The sequence below is a fragment of the Globicephala melas genome, chromosome 4 (assembly GCF_963455315.2).
Source record: "Globicephala melas chromosome 4, mGloMel1.2, whole genome shotgun sequence".
Lineage (NCBI taxonomy): Eukaryota > Metazoa > Chordata > Mammalia > Artiodactyla > Delphinidae > Globicephala > Globicephala melas.
Genome location: NC_083317.1, coordinates 123,267,951 through 123,286,256, shown reverse-complemented (window position 1 = coordinate 123,286,256; position 18,306 = coordinate 123,267,951). Strand labels below are relative to the sequence as shown.

Genomic DNA, 18,306 nt, shown 5'->3' with positions numbered 1-18,306 from the left:
GGGAGAAAATATTTGCCAAGGAATCAACGGACAAAGGATTAATCTCCAAAATATATAAACAGCTCATGCAGCTCAATATTAAAAGAACGACCCAATCCAAAAATGGGCAGATGACCTAAACAGACATTTCTCCAAAGACATACAGATGGCCAAGAAGCACATGAAAAGCTGCTCAACATCACTAACTATTAGAGAAATGCCAATCAAAACTACAATGAGGTATCACCTCACACCAGTTAGAATGGGCATCATCAGAAAATCTACAAACAACAAATGCTGGAGAGGGTGTGGAGAAAAGGGAACCCTCTTGCATTGCTGGGGGGAATGTAAATTGATACAGCCACTATGGAGAACAGTATGGAGGTTCCTGAAAAAACTAAAAATAGAATTACCATATGACCCAGTAATCCCACTACTGGGCATATACCCTGAGAAAACCATAATTCAGAAAGACACATACACCCCAATGTTCACTGCGGCACTATTTACAATAGCTGGGTCATGGAAGCAACATAAATACTCATCAACAGACAAATGGATAAAGAAGATGAGGTACAGATATACAATGGAATATTACTCGGCCATAAAAAGGAATGAAATTGGGTCATTTGTAGAGACGTGGATGAATCTAGAGACTGTCATACAGAGTGAAGTAAGTCAGAAAGAGAAAAACAAATATCGTACATTAACGCATATATGTGGAACCTAGAAAAATTGTACAGATGAACTGGTTTGCAGGGCAGAAATTGAGACACAGATGTAGAGAACAAACATATGGACACCAAGGGCGGAAAGCAGCTGGAGGGGTGATGAATTGGGAGACTGAGATTGGCATTTATATACTAATATGTATAAAATGGATAACTAATATGAACCTGCTGTATAAGAAAATAAATAAAATTAAATTAAAAAAATTTTTTTATATCTGTGTAGTGCTTTAAAAGTATTGAGTCTAGTAATGTTCCTGATTACAACTGCCAACAGCCTATCAACTTATCTGTCTTTGCCAAAAAATTTAAACTCATTCTACTGAAGAATTTGCATATGAGAACATAACTTCAATTATAATATAAGGTAATAGGAAAATAAAATTGAATTACGAAAATACACTTGACAGACTCGGTATTTTAAAATTATATTGTCAGATCACTAGTTGTAATATCCCCAAACTGAAAACTACCCAAATGCCCAATTGCATTAGAATGAATAAATAAATTATGGTTTAGTTACACAGCGGAATATTATATAGCAATGAGAAAAGATCAAGTACAACTACATACAATATGGATGAATCTCACAAACATGTTGAGCAAGAAAAGCAAGTCACAAAGAATAAATGCTGTATGATTCCATATGTAAAGCCCCAAAACAGACAAAAATAGTCTATCCTGTTAGAGGTCAAGACAGCACTTAGCCTTCAAGGGGAGCACAAAGCATGCTTCTGGGATGCTGGTATTTTGCTTCTAGTTTCGAGTGCTGGTTTGTGAAATTTCACTGAACTGTACACCTATATTTGTACTTTTCTCTATGTATTTCAACTAAAACTTGATAACTTTATATATATATACATACACACATATATATATGTAAATATATGACATGAATATTTTCATTGTAAAAGTAAATACTCCATTCTGGATACATTACAAAATGCAGAAAATATATAGTACCAATCAATCATAATCTCATATTCGAAAAGATACCTGTAATTTGATAGATTTCCTCATTTTTCTATAAATGTCACATAGTTAAGAACATAGAATACATACAATTTTACTTAAATGTGAGGTTAAATTATATCAAAACATACCTACGTAAAATAATTATGTGTATTAAGCATTTTCTATTTTCAAAATGTGTTCCTTCATAAGCAAAATACGACTACAAATTTAGCTATCATATACAAACACAATTTACTTTAAAATCACCTAGTAATATACTTCTGTGTGTGAGCTCCTTTTTTGCTATTTACAAACAATGCTATGATAAATACCTGTCTTTGTCTATATTAATTATAAGTCAAAATTTACTTCCTTAGGGAGATACCTAGAAATAGAATTACAAGAGCCAATGTTCTTGCATTAAAATTAGCAAAAGATAAAATATTGCTATAATATGAGGACAGAGGTTTGAAAAAGCAACAAAATGGAGAGCCTATCCTCCTTTCTTCACTTGTCTTTTCTTTTAGAAGTGCTCCTTAGGCAGTAGAGTCCTTTCGTAAAGCAAAATCTGTGGTTTGAAAGTCTAAGACGTGAGGCTTGATGATACCGCAGTAGTAGACACATAGAAGGTACTGGAAGAAGTTTTCTGAATTGAGTGAAAAATCTTAGGCAGAAAAGTCAGTCTGATTCTACCTTGTGCTTAATCCCCACTTCTTCTACATACCCTTAGACTAGTAATTCTCCAAGTGTGGTCCAGGGCTAGCAGTATCAGCTTCACCTAGGAACTTGTTAGAAATATAAATTCTCAGACCCCACCCCAGACCTACTGAATCAGAAACTCTGGAGCTAATCTTTATGAGATGCCCTCCAGGTGATTCTGTTGCTTGCTAAAATTTAAGTTGGACTAAAGCACTCTAAACCTCCAGGCGTACTAAGAAAACATCACCTTTATTAATCAGGGAATGGAAAAAAGATAAATAATTTTTAGAAACTATTATTCTAATTGCTACTTTGCTCATCTGAGAGACTGAGGGCCTTCATGTCAGATAAATGTTTTCATCTTCTGTTCCACTTCTTTTAGATTTGTAATTTACATGTCTGCAGTGTCAGTCATGCTACTCGTCACACTTTAATGGGTCCCAAATGGACTCACTAAAGGGGATGTAAAGGATGTCACTGAAGAAAGGGATGACAAAACAGGTCCTGGCTTATTCTGAGATATGCAAAAAATTGGATTTAATTAGTTTCACAGGCAGAAAATGAAAGAAGAAATTTGTATTACCAGTAAATCCTGATAGCAATTTCCTTTTACTTCAAAATACAGCTTGTAATTAAATGTATTCAGGCTGGTCTTTTTCAATAATTTAACCAGCAACTTGCAGACATTTTCTACATAATTGATACAATGATAAGGAAAGGCTCAAATATCAAAGGAACAATGAAGGAAGTAAAGGAGAAGAGAATTAATATTTTATTGGGCATCCACTACATGCTAAGCATTATGCATAAAGCTTTACACATGAGAGTTAAATAAGAAAATATAATCCCTCCAAGGTAGGTATTACAATCACCAAAGCACAAATGTGAAAATCAGAAGAGAGATTTAGTATATTTCCGATGTTATCAATTGTAGATCTAGTAAATAGCAAAGCTGAAATTTGAAGCTCTGCTTCACTGATTCCAAAACCTGACCCTTTTCAAATACATCAAACTTACTTTACAACATGAAGCAAAATACAATGTGTTTTCATTAGAATGAATAAAAAACTCCTAAAGAAATACAGTTAGTAAAATTTTACCAACTTTTAGTAGTTTTCCTATTTAGTATTTTTTAAAGACACAGCTACCATTTTTATTTACTAGGTAATTTATAAAGCAGAGGAGAAACCAGGTTAAATTCAGAAGAGGCAATTTAATCTCTCCTAAATAACATTTGCAATTTAAATTGCCAAAACGCTGTGTTGGCAACAAAGCTGTTAAACAACTTTAAGGCATGATTTTTGATATTTTGCTTTTAGATTTGGCAACTCATGCAAATTTTATGTTGGTCGTAAACAAGATAAATTTAAATGAGGAAATTCAAAAAAAGAAAACATTTAAGAAGTTGATTTTAGAACTAAATTCCAATTGACAATCAAAATTATCATCTTCCCTTAGTGCTGTGGGTTTGAAATTAACCAGTACCAATAGTTGTTACCAATAGTAAGCAAGATGGCTAGCTAAGTTAAAGGTATGGAAAAGTTTTCTTCTAGAAGACAGTGAGCCATATAGGAATAGGAAATAAAAACAGGCAATTAGATCAACTCCATTTTCCAACTACCTAGCAAATAAGAAATCACATAAAGAAGGACCTTTTAACATCAACAGTATTCTACTCTGCCAACTAAGTTACAAGCTGATTCACTGAAAATGAATTTTGAAATACTACAGAAACAAGACTGCAGATATCCTTTCCTCCAAAAAGAATAATATCCATTTGTCATCCTTTCGTAAGAAATAGTGACTCGTTATTTCAAGATATTAAAAATAGGTATCATCATGTCACGCTCTATAATAAAGCAATTTATATTAACTATCAGAATAGAGAATAAAAATGTATATTAAAAAATGGGGAGGGCTTCCCTGGTGGCGCAGTGGTTGGGAGTCCGCCTGCCGATGCAGGGGACACGGGTTCGTGCCCCGATCCGGGGAGATCCCACATGCCGCGGAGCGGCTGGGTCCGTGAGCCATGGCCGTTGAGCCTGTGCGTCCGGAGCCTGTGCTCTGCAACGGGGGAGGCCACAACGGTGAGAGGCCCATATACCACAAAAAAAAAAAAAGGGGGGGGGGGAACCCATTTTATTCGGTCTCAGGTACAACATACTGTGTTATCAAAATTATTTATAAATCTAGAACATGCAATCAAAACACAGAACAAAGTTATGTAATTCTACCTAACCACAATATACATTGCGAAAGCAGTTAACAGGAAGATAAAAGATGTAGTAAGCACAGTCTATTTAAAAACATTTTAATTTTTCCTTTATTTTTTGTTTTAAATCAGGAACTTAACGTTTATTTCTAAAAGATCATTCTTATTTTAGTATTTAATTATGTAGTATGGTAAACTAAACATGATTATTTAAATAAAACTTATCTTGTAGATAAACACAAGAGAAAAAAAGATCAGAAAAATACAAAAGAGAAAAAGATCAGATGGCACCGGTCCTACAGGAAAAGCAAGCTACTGGATTGAACAGGTCGATAAAACTACTTGTAGAATGTGTTACTCTATTATCAGATCATTAAGATATTTTTAAATATCCTGAAAACAAATTCAGATTCAAAAGGCAAAGCCAGAACCATTCACTGTGTTTATTAAAATACAATCTCTCAAAGCCTCACACAGCAAGAGAGGCCCAACTTACCCTACCATGACCTCAGATTTAGAAGCCTGCCAAAGAATTTTCATAGAAATAGCAACCAAATGTCGCTTATACCTACTGTTCAAAGAAATATAAAATAAAACAAAGCTTACTAGATATTTGAGGCCTTAAATTTGATAAGTAAAATTAAAAAAAAAATGTGGCAAACGTTAGCAGCCTTTTTAATAAAACATATAACTCCAAAATACACAAGCTACTCTCTTTTTAAGATTTTGAGGACTGAAATAATCTCTAATACCAGTTCCTCACCCTTTCACCTTTCCAGCTCCTTTTAAACTTCTTCTCATCAAGGAAGGTAAGTTCTCACATTCCCTTCTTAGCAGACATGCATTCATATGGCCCCTATAAGGAGCCATTCCAGCAACACTTTTGGGAAAACTCTGAATTCCTTCTCTTCCTACTGCCTTACCCACAAAATGCTTTCTTTTATTTCTGTTTCCAGGCTGTGAAGATCTTTTAAAAAAACGTTACAAAACCTGAACAATTGGTTCCACTATAAACGTATGTACTGTCTAACCTCAACTGGTTCCCTGCTGTTACACAGGGATTCCAGAATCATCTCTAGATTATAAGGGACTAAAAATAGTACAAAACAGGCTCTAATCAACAATACTCTCCAAATGGAGAACTCATAAGCTCCTCTCAAAATTAAGTGGTGTTAGGCTTCCCTGGTGGTGCAGTGGTTAAGAACCTGCCTGCCAATGCAGGGGACACAGGTTCAAGCCCTGGTCTGGGAAGATCGTACATGCCACAGAGCAACTAAGCCCGTGTGCCACAACTACTGAGCCTGTGCGCCACAACTACTGAGCTCACATGCCACAACTACTGAAGCTTGCACGCCTAGAGTCCATGCTCTGCAACAAGCGAAGCCTCCACAATAAGAAGCCCGCGCACCGCAACGAAGAGTAGCCCCCGCTTGCCGCAACTAGATAAAGCCCACGCACGGCAACGAAGACCCAACGCAGCCAAAAAAATAATTAATTTTTTTAAAAATTAAGTGCTGTTTATGCAAGGAATCCAAAGTTTTTGTGACATGTAAAAATCAATCAATGTAGCTCACCATATTCATGGGCTAAAATTACTCCCACCATATATAATCACTGCAATAGGTGCAGAAAAAAAACATTTACCAAAATCCACCATTCATTATCAAAACACTCAGAAAACTTAGAAGGGAAACTTACTCAACCAGTTGCAGGGTGGCTATGAAAATTCTACCAGCTAACATCATACCCAATAATAAAAGACAATACTTTCCTCCTAAGATCAAGAACAAGGCAAGGATTTCTGCTCTCTCCATTTCTACTTAACCTTGAACTGGAAGTCCTAATCAGTGATGTTAGGAAAGAAAAAGAAATACAAATTGGAAAGGAAAAGTTAAACTTTTTATTTACAGATGACGTGAGAGTATATAAGGGAAATCCTAAAAAATCCACAAAAGAATTACTAGAAATAAGTTTCACAAGGGAGCAGGCTACAAAAAATACAAAAACCAACTGTGTGTCTACATACTCGCAAAGAACAACTAGATACTGAAATTAAAAATACCATTTACAGGGACTTCCCTGGCAGTCCAGTGGTTAAGACTCCACACTTCCACTGCAGGGGGCACATGTTTGCTCCCTGGTCAGGGAACTAAGACCTTACATCCCACATGCCACGCAGCGTGGCCAAAAAAAGAAAAAAGAAAAGAAGAAAAAAGACACCACCAATAACAAAAATATCATTTACAAAAAAAAAAAAAAATCCTGGAACTAATACATGATTATAGCAAGGTTGCAGGATACAAGGTTAATAAATAAAAGTCAACTGCTTTCTTATATACCAACAATGAATAACTGGAGTTTGAAACTACGAACACAAGGCCATCTACATTAGCACCAAAAAATGAAATACTTAAGGATATATCCAATAATATGAATAAGATCTATATGTGGAAAACTACCAAATTGTGATGAAAGAAATCAGAGATCTAATTAATGGAGAGAGAAGTCCATGTTTATGCATAGAATTAATATTGTTAAGATGTCAGTTATTCCCACTGATGTACAGAGTCAATGCAATCTCAATCAAAATCCCAGCAAGTTATTTTGTAGATATCAACAAACTGACTCTAAAGTTTACACAGAGAGGCAAAAGACCCAGAATAGCCAACACAATATTGAAGAAGAAAAGTTGGAGGACTGATACCACCCAACCTCAAGACTCACAGTCATCAAGGCAGTGTGGTATCAGCAAAAAAATAAGAAAACAGATCAGTGGAATAGAATAGAGAGCCCAGAAAAAGACCTACACAAATACTTTCAACTAGACTTTGACAAAGGAGCAAAGGCAATTCAATGGATAAAGGACAGTCTTTTCAACAAATGAGGATGAAACAACCAGACATCCACATGCAGGAAAAAAAAAAGAATTAGACACATACTTTACACCTGTCACAAAATTAACTCAAAATGAATCACAGACCTAAATGTAAACTGTAAAACTCCTAGAAGAAAAATAAGAGAAAAATCTAACTGACCTTCAGTGTGGTAATGACTTTATAGATACAACACCAAAAAGTGTGATCCATGAAAAAAAAAATGAGGCTTTAATGTTGGACTTCATTAAGATGAAAACTTCTCTGTGAAAGATACTGTTTCTCTAACTACCAGATAAGGAATGTCAAGCCTTTGTGTATCCTTACAAGAAACATGATACGTGTGCTTGTTACGTCACTTCTTTTTAAACAAATGGTTATTCGGCACATTGTTCTGCACTTTGCTTTTGTTAATAATGTGTCTTTGTAGATCATTCCATACTTGTACATAGCTTTCTCACTCCCAATTTTACATCTGCACAGAACCCCATTACATGTATTGAACATAATCTATTTAGCCAGATCTTACTGATGGATTTACACTGTTGCCAATATTTTGCTATTACATACAATACTACAAAGATTAAATGTTATTTCCCAAATTTATAAACATATCAGTAGAATACATTCCTAAAACTGGAACCACTTGGTCAAAGGAAATGTGAATGTTAAATTAATAAATACTGTGAAATTGCTTCCCATAAAGGTTATGCTCCCACCAGCAGTATAAGAGAGCACATTATCCTACACCCTTGACAACAGTGTTTTACCAAACTTCTTAATACTCGCCAGCCTTATAGAGTGAAAAATGGTACTCAAGTGTAATTTTAAATTACGTATGGTTTGTGAATGAGGTAGAGTGCCTTTTTATCTGTGTTAAGAACCATTAATATTTTTCGGTGAACTGTTTATTCATAAGTTTTGCCCATTTCCTAAAAATTGGATTGTTGGGTAGATTGTTCCTTTCATCACAATACAATATTTCTCTTTGTCCCTTTAATAGCTTGAGGCTGTTAGTATATTTATTTAGTATCAATATTGTTTTGCTCATGGTACATCTTTGGCCATTTTTTTGTTTTTAATCTTCCTTAGATTCAAGACTTGTGAATATATTTTTAGTTCCAAAACAACTTTCTTGGTGTTCCAACTGTATCCTCTTGAGAGTTCCATTCTTCTTTCTTCCTGTCATGCTCTCTCTTACCTTTCCATTAGTTCTGCCTCCATAGGAGGAATCTGATTATCCAGGGATATTCCCTCTTTTGAGTTGCTGCATTCCTTTTAGTAGGTTGTCATTTCCATAGCTGTAGGCTACTGCAATCTCTTGGACAGTGCAGAACTGGCAGTGAGTAAAAGATACACGTATTTTCAATCTGATGTGCAAGCAATGAAGGAGCTGGCAAGGTGGCACTGCTAGCTCTGCTGAGGACATAAAGGAGCAAGAGGAGGATACACGGCAGGGCTCATCTACCTGCAGAGACACAAGCAATTCAGCCCACAGCAGCTGCCTGAGAAACGCATACAGCTTACAGGCAAATATGGCCTCTTTCACATGCCAGAACCACCCAAAGATATAGCCCAAGAAACAGCATGTACCTCTCAGATAATGAAGGAATCCCTGACTTCAACAAAGGTTCCGCTGGGCTTTCAACACTAGAGATAATGAAGCCCTGAGTTACACTATCTTTTTCTTTCATTTAAAAAAATAATACAGGGCTTCCCTGGTGGTGCAGTGGTTAAGAATCTGTTTGCCAATGCAGGGGACATGGTTTCGATTCCTGGTCTGGGAAGATCCCACATGCCGCGGAGCAACTAAGCCCATGTGCCACAACTACTGAGCCTGCGCTCTAGAGCCCGTGAGCCACAACTACTGAGCCCACGAGCCACAACTACTGAACCCGAGAGCCACAACTACTGAAGCCCACACATCTAGAGCCCATGTTCTGCAATAAGAGAAGTCACCACGATGAGAGGCCCACACACTGCCATGAAGAGTAGACCCCGCTCGCCTCAACTAAAGAAAGCCCATGCGCAGCAATGAAGACCCAACACAGCCGGAAATAAATTTATAATAAAGTAAAATAAAATAAAAAATAATACACAATTACATGATTTATGACAAGGATATATGAATACTCAACTGCTTTCGAATCCTCTGCTACTCGCCTGGTTATGGCAGAATAAAATCATCTTCAGGCTTGTTCTTATTTTAATTAATTATGTAACTTTTAGACCTCCAACTCTTAGATAGATGCCCTAAGACAAAAAGCTCAGAAACCTTCCTCACTGAATACCTTAACACTTTGTTTCAAAAGGCATTCAAGGCAAGTTCCTTCTTTATACATTTCTCAAAGGTTAGATAAGTAAATATTTGCATTAAAAGTCTGGAAATGCTATGGCAAAACAAGCTCTTGCAGTTCAATATGTACTTCGTATGCAAAAGGGAAGGGAGGGGAGGGATAAATTAGGAGTTTGGGGTTAGCAAATACAAACTACTATATATAAAATAGATAAACAACAAGGTCCTACTGTATAGCACAGGGAACTATATTCAATAACTTGTAATAACCTATAATGGAAAATAATATGAAAAAGAATATATTTATATGTATAACTGAATCACTTTGATGTACACCAGAAACTAACACAATGTTGTAAATTAACTATATTTCAATAAAAAATAAACTTTTAAAAATTTACTGAATATATATAACTGCGCTAGATGCCAAGCTAGACTCTAAAGACAAAAATATGAAAAAAGACCCTGGGCTTCCCTGGTGGTGCAATGGTTAAGAATCCGTCTGCCAGTGCAGGGGACACAGGTTCGAGTCCTGGTCCAAGAAGATCCCACATGCCACGGAGCAACTAAGCCCGCAAGCCACAACTACTGAGCCCACGTGCTGCAAGTACTGAAGCATGTGCTCCTAGAGCCCGTGCTCAGCAACAAGAGCCCGTGCTCACCACAACGAAGAGAAGCCCCCACTCGCCACAACTGGAGAAAGCCTGCACGCGGCAACTGAAGACCCAATGCAGCCAAAAATAAAGTAAATAAAATATAAATAAATTTACATATATATAAAAAAAAGACGCTGTCCTTAAAGAGCTCAGAGTCTAGTAAAAAAAGAAAGGACAATCTCATAAAGAAACACAATATAATGTGATAAGGACAATCACAAAGTATCTACAGGGTCCAAAGGTTAACACAAAGGAGGCTCAGTAACAAGGAGGTACAGAGGAATTTGTGCTCAGCTAGATTTTAAAGCATAAACAGGAATTTGCCCAGTGGCCAAGGGAATTATAGGTAGAAGGAAAGACACGCATTCTTTCAACAAATTTCCAGTTTGGGACAGCTACTATGGAATAGTTACTTTGAAGTATCTATTCTACAGAAACAGTGATGAATAAGATAAAAAAGTCTCTGACTTCATGGAGTCAGGTGGGGACCAATAAGTATATCAGTAAAATTAAAGTCCAGTGTGATAAATACTGCAATCAGGATAAGTAGAGAGTATTAGAGGCTTATGGGCCAAGTGGGTGTAAGACCTAAACTTAGATGCTAGGAATGAACAGAAATTAGCCAGGTGAAATGTATATCTATCAGGAATGAAGTGAGGATGCTGTCAGAGAGGTATGGCATTATAGGTACAGAGAAGAGAATACAGAAAGACAGAGAGAGAGAGAGAGAGAGAGAGAGAGAGAGAAAAGGGAGGGGAGGGGAGGGGAGGGAGAAGAGAGACAGACAGACAAGAGAGAATGTAGTTCAGTGTAGCAGAAGCATAAATGTCTGAGATAAGGCTAAAGATGAAAGCAAGAACCATATCATGAAGGATCTTTTAAACTGGAGTTTGGACTTTATCTTGAGGGCAATAAGGAACAAAAAATGTTTTTTTAACTGGGGAAGACTTGTTCAGATTTGTGTTTGAGAAAAAGTATGTAGCTATAGTACAGTGAATGAAATAGAAAGACATAAAATCTCAAAGCAAGTAAAATAGCTACAGTAATCCAGGAAATAGTTTATCGTAGTCTGAACTAAGATAATAGCAGTGGAATAGAGAAAGCGGGTGGGGAGAACTGAGATATGTAGCTGGAATCAACAAGTCTTGTAAGTGATTTGACTGGGAGCAGAGAGGTCAAAAAAGGAGTCAAAGATGATGCTTCAGTTTCTGGTTTGGGCAAAGGGTGAAAGGTACTACTGTACTAGCCAGTAAGATAAAGAAAAGGGAAAGTAGGTTTTGAGAGGGTGAAATAATCACTTTAATTATGGACAGACTGAGTCTGAGATGCATATAAGTTACTCAAATGAAGGTGTCCCATAAGCAGTTAAATATACAAAAACTCAATACAAAGGTTTGGGCCGGAGGTACAGATTTGAGAATCAATCATACACAAAGTAAAAGCAGTGAGAATAGATGAAATTGCCTAGGGAAAATGTACAAGATGAGGAAAAAAAACTAAGACAAAAACCCCATGGAGGGCTTCCCTGGTGGCACAGTGGTTGAGAGTCCGCCTGCCGATGCAGGGGACACGGGTTCGTGCCCCGGTCCGGGAAGATCCCACATGCCGCGGAGCGGCTAGGCCCGTGAGCCATGGCCGCTGAGCCTGCGCGTCTGGAGCCTGTGCTCCGCAACGGGAGAGGCCACAGCAGTGAGAGGCCCGCGTACCACAAAAAACAACAACAACAACAAAAAACCATGGAACACTAACATTTAGAAGACAAACAAAAGAAGAGCTAGGAGAGTAGACTGAAGGGAATGGCCAAAAAGGAAGATGAAAATATTAACAAGAGGAAAAGGAGTAAGCACTTAATGAATGCTTACTATGTGCTAGGGTAGTACTAAGTGATTTACGTGCACTACCTCATTTAAACCTTACATACCCTATGAGCAATTTACCATTATTATCTGCATCGTTACAGATGTGACATTTTGGCTTAGAGATCACCTTGCTCAGATTTACACATTTGGTGGAGTATAAGAAGTGCAACCAAGATTACACCCTCATCCTCCAGAGCCCTTGTTCTTAACCACTACACTGTACTGCTTCCTGTAAGACTGAAAAAGTGTGGTATCACAGACACAAAGAAAAACAGTGATTCTAAAAGAAAGACACCACCCTAGTAACGATGAGCTCGCTTAGCACCAAGACCTTGATTTCTAACAACATTCTCTATAAAAAGGAATCAGGACTCTTTCGGAAAATGGCTGATCTGAGGAATGGGCTGGAAATATGTCAAAGGGACACAGGAAAGCAACTGCACGCTCCCAAAGGCCATAGTCCTAACAATTTGAGCAAAAAAACTGAAGTAGTATTAGACTATGACCCAGACTGTACATCAAATATCCATGAGTCCATACTGGTATAAAGAAAGAATTAACTAACTAAATAAATAAATGGGGGAGAAGAGACAAATCTAGGGTGGAAGAATTCCAAACAAATCACGTAGATATTCACAACTCAAAGAAGTGGAGCAAACTCTCCACTCCTCAAGTGTGGGCTCCACATAATGAATTCCTTCCAAAGACTATGGTATGGAAAGGGGGAAGGGGTAGAGAGTGCCTTTACAGAGAGTGCCTTTACAGTAGAGAAACATGACAAACACTACATTAGCCAAGTGACCAAGGCTCACACCAATAATGATAAGTCATGTTGATACCCTTAATATGTTGTGATGAAAATGGCCCTTTATCTCTGTGGTCTTTCTCTCAAAAACCTATAACCCCAATCTAAGTATGAGAAAAACAATTAGAAAAATCCCAATTCAGGGACATTCTACAAAATACCTAACCAGTACACCTCAAAACTGTCAAGTTATTAAAAACATGGGAAGTCTGAGATACTGTCACAGCCAAAAGAAGCAAAGGATGCATGATCATGAAATGTAACATGGTATCCTGAATGCTCTCCTGGAAGAGAAAAAGGACATTAGCTACAGACTAAGGAAGTCTGAATAAAGTATGAACTTGTATTCATTATAATGTATCAATACTGGCTCATTCATTATAAAATCTGTACTAGAATAATGTAGGATGTCAACAGTAGGGAAACTGAGTGAGGGGTTTATGAGACCTCTCTGTACTATTTCTGTGATTTCTCTATAAACCTAAAACTGTTCTAAAATTAAAAGGTTATTTTTAAAGGGTGGGGGGCACATTAACTGTGCCAAAAGCTGATAAACCGAAAACAAAAAAAGACAAAATCAAGGGCAGTTTCAATGGATTAATGGAGTCAAAAGCCAGATTACATTGGGCAGAGAAGTGAATGAAAGCTGAGAATGGGACTGTAAGTGTATAGCTTCTTTCAAGAAGTCTGATAATGATGGGGAAAACAAATGAGGGCTGGAAGGACAGATTAAGTTGAAGAAAATGTTTTTTGTTTAAATCAAGGTATAATTCACATACCCAAAAATTCACTGATTTCCAGTATATACACAAGGTTATATAGCTACAACCACTATTTCCAGAACCTTTTCATGACTTCAAAAAGAAATGGTAAAATTAAAGAAGGCTTAGACAAATTGAATATGTTCATAAATAAGAAGACATAGCATTGTTAAGATGTCAATAAAACCAAAGTGAGTTAGAGATTCAATGCAATCTCTATCAAAAATCTAACCGCCTGGGCTTCCCTGGTGGCGCAGTGGTTAAGAATCCGCCTGCCAATGCAGGGGACACGGGTTTGAGCCCTGGTCCGGGAAGATCCCACATGCCGCTGAGCAACTAAGCCCGTGTGCCACAACTACTGAGCCTGCGCTCTAGAGCTCGCGAGGCACAACTACTGAAGCCTGTGTGCCACAACTACTGAAGCCCACACGCCTAGAGCCTGTGCTCTGCAACAAGAGAAGTCACCACAATGAGAAGCCTGTGCCCTGCAACAAAGAGTAGCCCCCACTCACTGCAACTAGAGAAAGCCCGCGTGCAGCAGCGAAGACCCAATGCAGCCAAAAGTTAATGAATAAATAAATAAATTTTTTAAAAAAATCTAACAGCCTTTTCCACAGAAATGGGAAATGTAATCTTCAAATTCATGTGGAATTGCAAGAGATCCTAAATAGCCAAAACAATCTCAAAGAAGAATAAAGTAGGAGGACTCACACTTTTTGACTTTGAAACATACTACAAAACTACAGTAATTAAAACATTATGGTATTGATATATGGACAGACATATAGACCAATGCAATAGAATAAAAAGTCCAGAAGTAAATCCTCACATATATGGCCAACTGATTTTTGACAGGGGTGCTAAGACCATTCGATGGTCAAAGGACAGTCTTTTTGACAAATGGTACTGGGAAAACTGGATATCCTTATGTCAGTTTGACCCTGACTTTGTATCATATACAAAAATTAACTCAAAATGGATCAAAGACCTAAACCAAAGAGCTAAAACTTTAAAATTCATGGAAGAAAACATTGGGGAAAATTTTCGTGACACTGGATTTGGCAACCACTAAATGGAAATGACACCAAAATCACAGGCAATAGTAGAAAAAATAGATTAACTGGACTTCATCAAAACAAAGAAGTTTTGCACATCAAAGGATACTATCAAGGAAGCAAAAAGACAACCTGATGAATGGGAGAAAATTTTTGCAAATCATTTATCTCATAAGGAATTAATATCCAGAACATAAAAACTTCTAGAACTCAACAACAAAGAACAAAAAATCCAATTCAAAAACGGGCAAAAGACTTGAGTAGACATTTCTTTAAAGAAGATATATGAATAGCAAATAAGCACATGAAAATACGTTCAATATTACTAGTCATTAGGGAAATGCAAATCAAAACCACAATAAGATATCACTTCACACCTATAACGATAGCTATAATAAGTTAAGTGTTGGCAAGAATGTGACGAAACTGGAACCCTTGTGCACTGTTGATGGGAATGTAAAATGGTACAGCTGCTGTAAAAATCGAAATGGCAATTCCTCAAAAAATTAAAAATAATTCTGTTATTTGACCCATATGACATATGACCCAGCAATTCCACTTTTGGACTATATCCGAAAGAACTAAATCAGGGTCTCAAAAAGATATCTGTACTCCCAGTTCACAGCGGCATCACTCACAATAGCTAAAATATGGAAGCAACCCATGTGTCCACTGATGGATGAATGGATAAGCAAAATGTGGTACATACTTAAAATGGAATGGTATCCAGCCTTAAAAAGGAAGGGAATTCGGCCATATGCTACCCCATGGGTGAAACTTGAGGACACTAAGCAAAATAAGCCAGTCACAAAAAGACAAATACTGTATAATTCTACTTATATGAGGTACGTAGAGTAGTGAAAATCATAGATACAGAAAGTAGAATGGTTCTTGCCAGAGGTTTAAAGGAGGAGGAGAAAATAGGAAATTGTTTAATGGGTGTAGAATTTTAGTTTTGCAAGATGAAGAGTTACGGATATGAATGGTGTTGATGGTTGCACAATATGAATGTACTTAAATGCCACCAAACTGTACACTTAAAAATGGTTGAAGTGGTAAATTTTATGTTATGTGTGTTTTACCACAATTTTAAAAAACTGGGGAAAAAATGACAAGCATCAAGGCTTCAAGTATCTCTTTCATTCCTTCATAATACATTTTAATTCTTAGAATACTTCTACAGACCATTTCTACTCTTAAACTAGCAATTTTTATACTGAAATACAGATTTCTCTAGCCTTCTCTCCACCTTAGACATACATAGCCCACCTTAGACATAAAGCCTTTGAGGAAGCTGATGTTTCTCTCATAGCTATCTGTATTGTAACAGTAGACACTTTTGTTTTTACCTTTATATATGTATAATGGAAAAATTTAAACATATACAAAGGAAGAGAGACAAGAATAATGAAACCCCGTATAACTATCACCCAGCTTAAACCATTAACCAACTCACAGAGAATTCTGTTTTATCTATAATTCCACTCACTTTACTCTTCTTCCCTCACTGGATTATTCTGAAGCCAATCCCAAACACCATATCATTTCAACCATAAAGATTTCAGATGTTATTTCTACATACTAAAAGATACTGTTGAAAGATATATGGTGAAAGATACTGACAAGTGTCCTGCACAAATTCTTGTATGGATGGATCAGATTTCTGATATAAGCATTCCCCCAGTAAACCATCTACTTTACACAAAGGAATTACATATATATTCATTCATTCTACTGTATTCCTTAAAAGTTAAACCACTAGCAAATAGGGTCTCTCAAAACTCTCTCCCTCTCTCTCTCTCTCTCCCCCTCTCTCCACCTCTCAGAGGTAACTGACTTTTATATGATAAAAGTTCTTTGGAATATGACAGTTCTTTGGAATATAACACAGTAATATTATATAATTATTATACATAAAGTAATTCTTCATTTAACTGTTTATTTTATATAGCAAATGCAATAAAACTAGCTCAATGCAGAAAATTTTTATTCAACTGTCCTTACCTTTTGTTGGACTGAGATTCTGATCTATAAATCCTCTTAATTCTGCATTTGTAGAAGTCAAACCAACCTGAATAAAACAGTTTAAAAAATTATACATAGGATCTTAAATAATATGTTATCACTTAATAAGCTATTATTAATAACCTTCCACCAGAGGTCCATATCAAATATTATACATTTTCACATAAAGATGAGTTAATGATATCAACTATAGGAGCTGGATTAAAACATTGTCATTTTGCTTGAAATGGGAAAAATAATGCACTGTCCAGATCAAGGTAAAAATTAATGAAATAATGTTACTCGTGAGCAGATGTGAGATCTACAGATTTCACTGATGGTTTTTTTTTGAAAGCAAGTAATCTGGCAACCATGAAGTTTGCAAAAGATATACCAAAATTCCACCCTCATTGCTGCCCTTAATTTTTACTGTTCACAATCACTGTATATAATGCTTTTAAACATTATGACCTGTAATGGACCAAATAAAGACCATTAATACCATAACGCAGACATGAGGTCCACTGGCCTTGGGTTCATCCTGCAGTTCATCAAGCCCACTATGTGTATGGCCGTGGTCAAGTCACACAAGCTCTCTATATCTCGGTCTCCTCGTCCATAAATTAGAGGCCGCTAAAGGTGCTTACCAATTCAGGTTGTTAGAAAGATTAAGAAAAAGAATTCATGTAAAGCACAGGGCTTGGCACAAAGTGCTCCATCCATTTTAATGTTCATTACTGTTTGTAAGATACTTGAGGGACTACCTAAAGCAAGTGTGTTCATAAATTCTCCTTTAGACAATATATTTCTTTTAATGTGATGTCTACTGGACTACTTGGAATCATAAGCTGAATATGGTAGTATCAGCAAGCGGAGTTTTAAAATTTCATTATAGATAGAGCCAGCAGGAAAAAACCCTCTATTTTTAAAAACTTGTCACAAAGCAAGTATCCAATAAATGGTTCTACTGTTACTACTGTATTATTGTTTTAATCCTTGTAGATTTGTAACCTTGAAACATCCACGCTAATTTGGTACCCCAAACATCCCCTCAAAGTACTAACACACCGAAAGGATTTTAAGGCACACGTAGTTCTGCAAGTTTGTATCTGTGTACTTGCTTTATGTTTTTAAACTATCCACTGCTTTAACACTGTATATTCTTCAAAACCACTCATTTGATACTTTATAATTTCATAATATAAGAGCTAATTATTTCATTATTTAGGAATTCAGATGTTCTACTAACAGCTATTTCTTTTTTTCAAGAGATGCTACCAGAAATATTTCTACATATCGCTCACATCATAGAAAAGTAATTCTGATGCAAACCTATGTCTGGCATCTCATATTAAATTTTTATGGAAGCGGCTGAAGACAGAGGCATCTAAAACATAGCCTCTTAATTCTATGTAGATAATGGTG

The 18,306-nt window shown here is 36.5% G+C and overlaps 1 protein-coding gene across 6 annotated transcripts in view; it reads right to left on the bottom strand.

The window, feature by feature from the left end:
* Positions 1 to 18,306, bottom strand: part of TFDP2 (transcription factor Dp-2) — a 162,899-nt gene that overhangs the window by 103,433 nt on the left and 41,160 nt on the right. For 3 of the 6 annotated variants that reach the window (XM_030873314.2, XM_030873315.2, XM_030873316.2), the window contains exon 3: positions 16,882 to 16,948. The exons of 1 other annotated variant lie outside the window; for it this stretch is intronic. In XM_030873314.2, coding sequence (XP_030729174.1) covers positions 16,882 to 16,948 — 67 coding nt within the window. Of the gene's footprint in view, positions 1 to 8,646; positions 8,914 to 16,881; positions 16,949 to 18,306 lie in introns of all 6 variants that reach the window. 2 more of the 6 variants (XM_030873319.3, XM_060298524.2) reach the window with 1 other exon arrangement.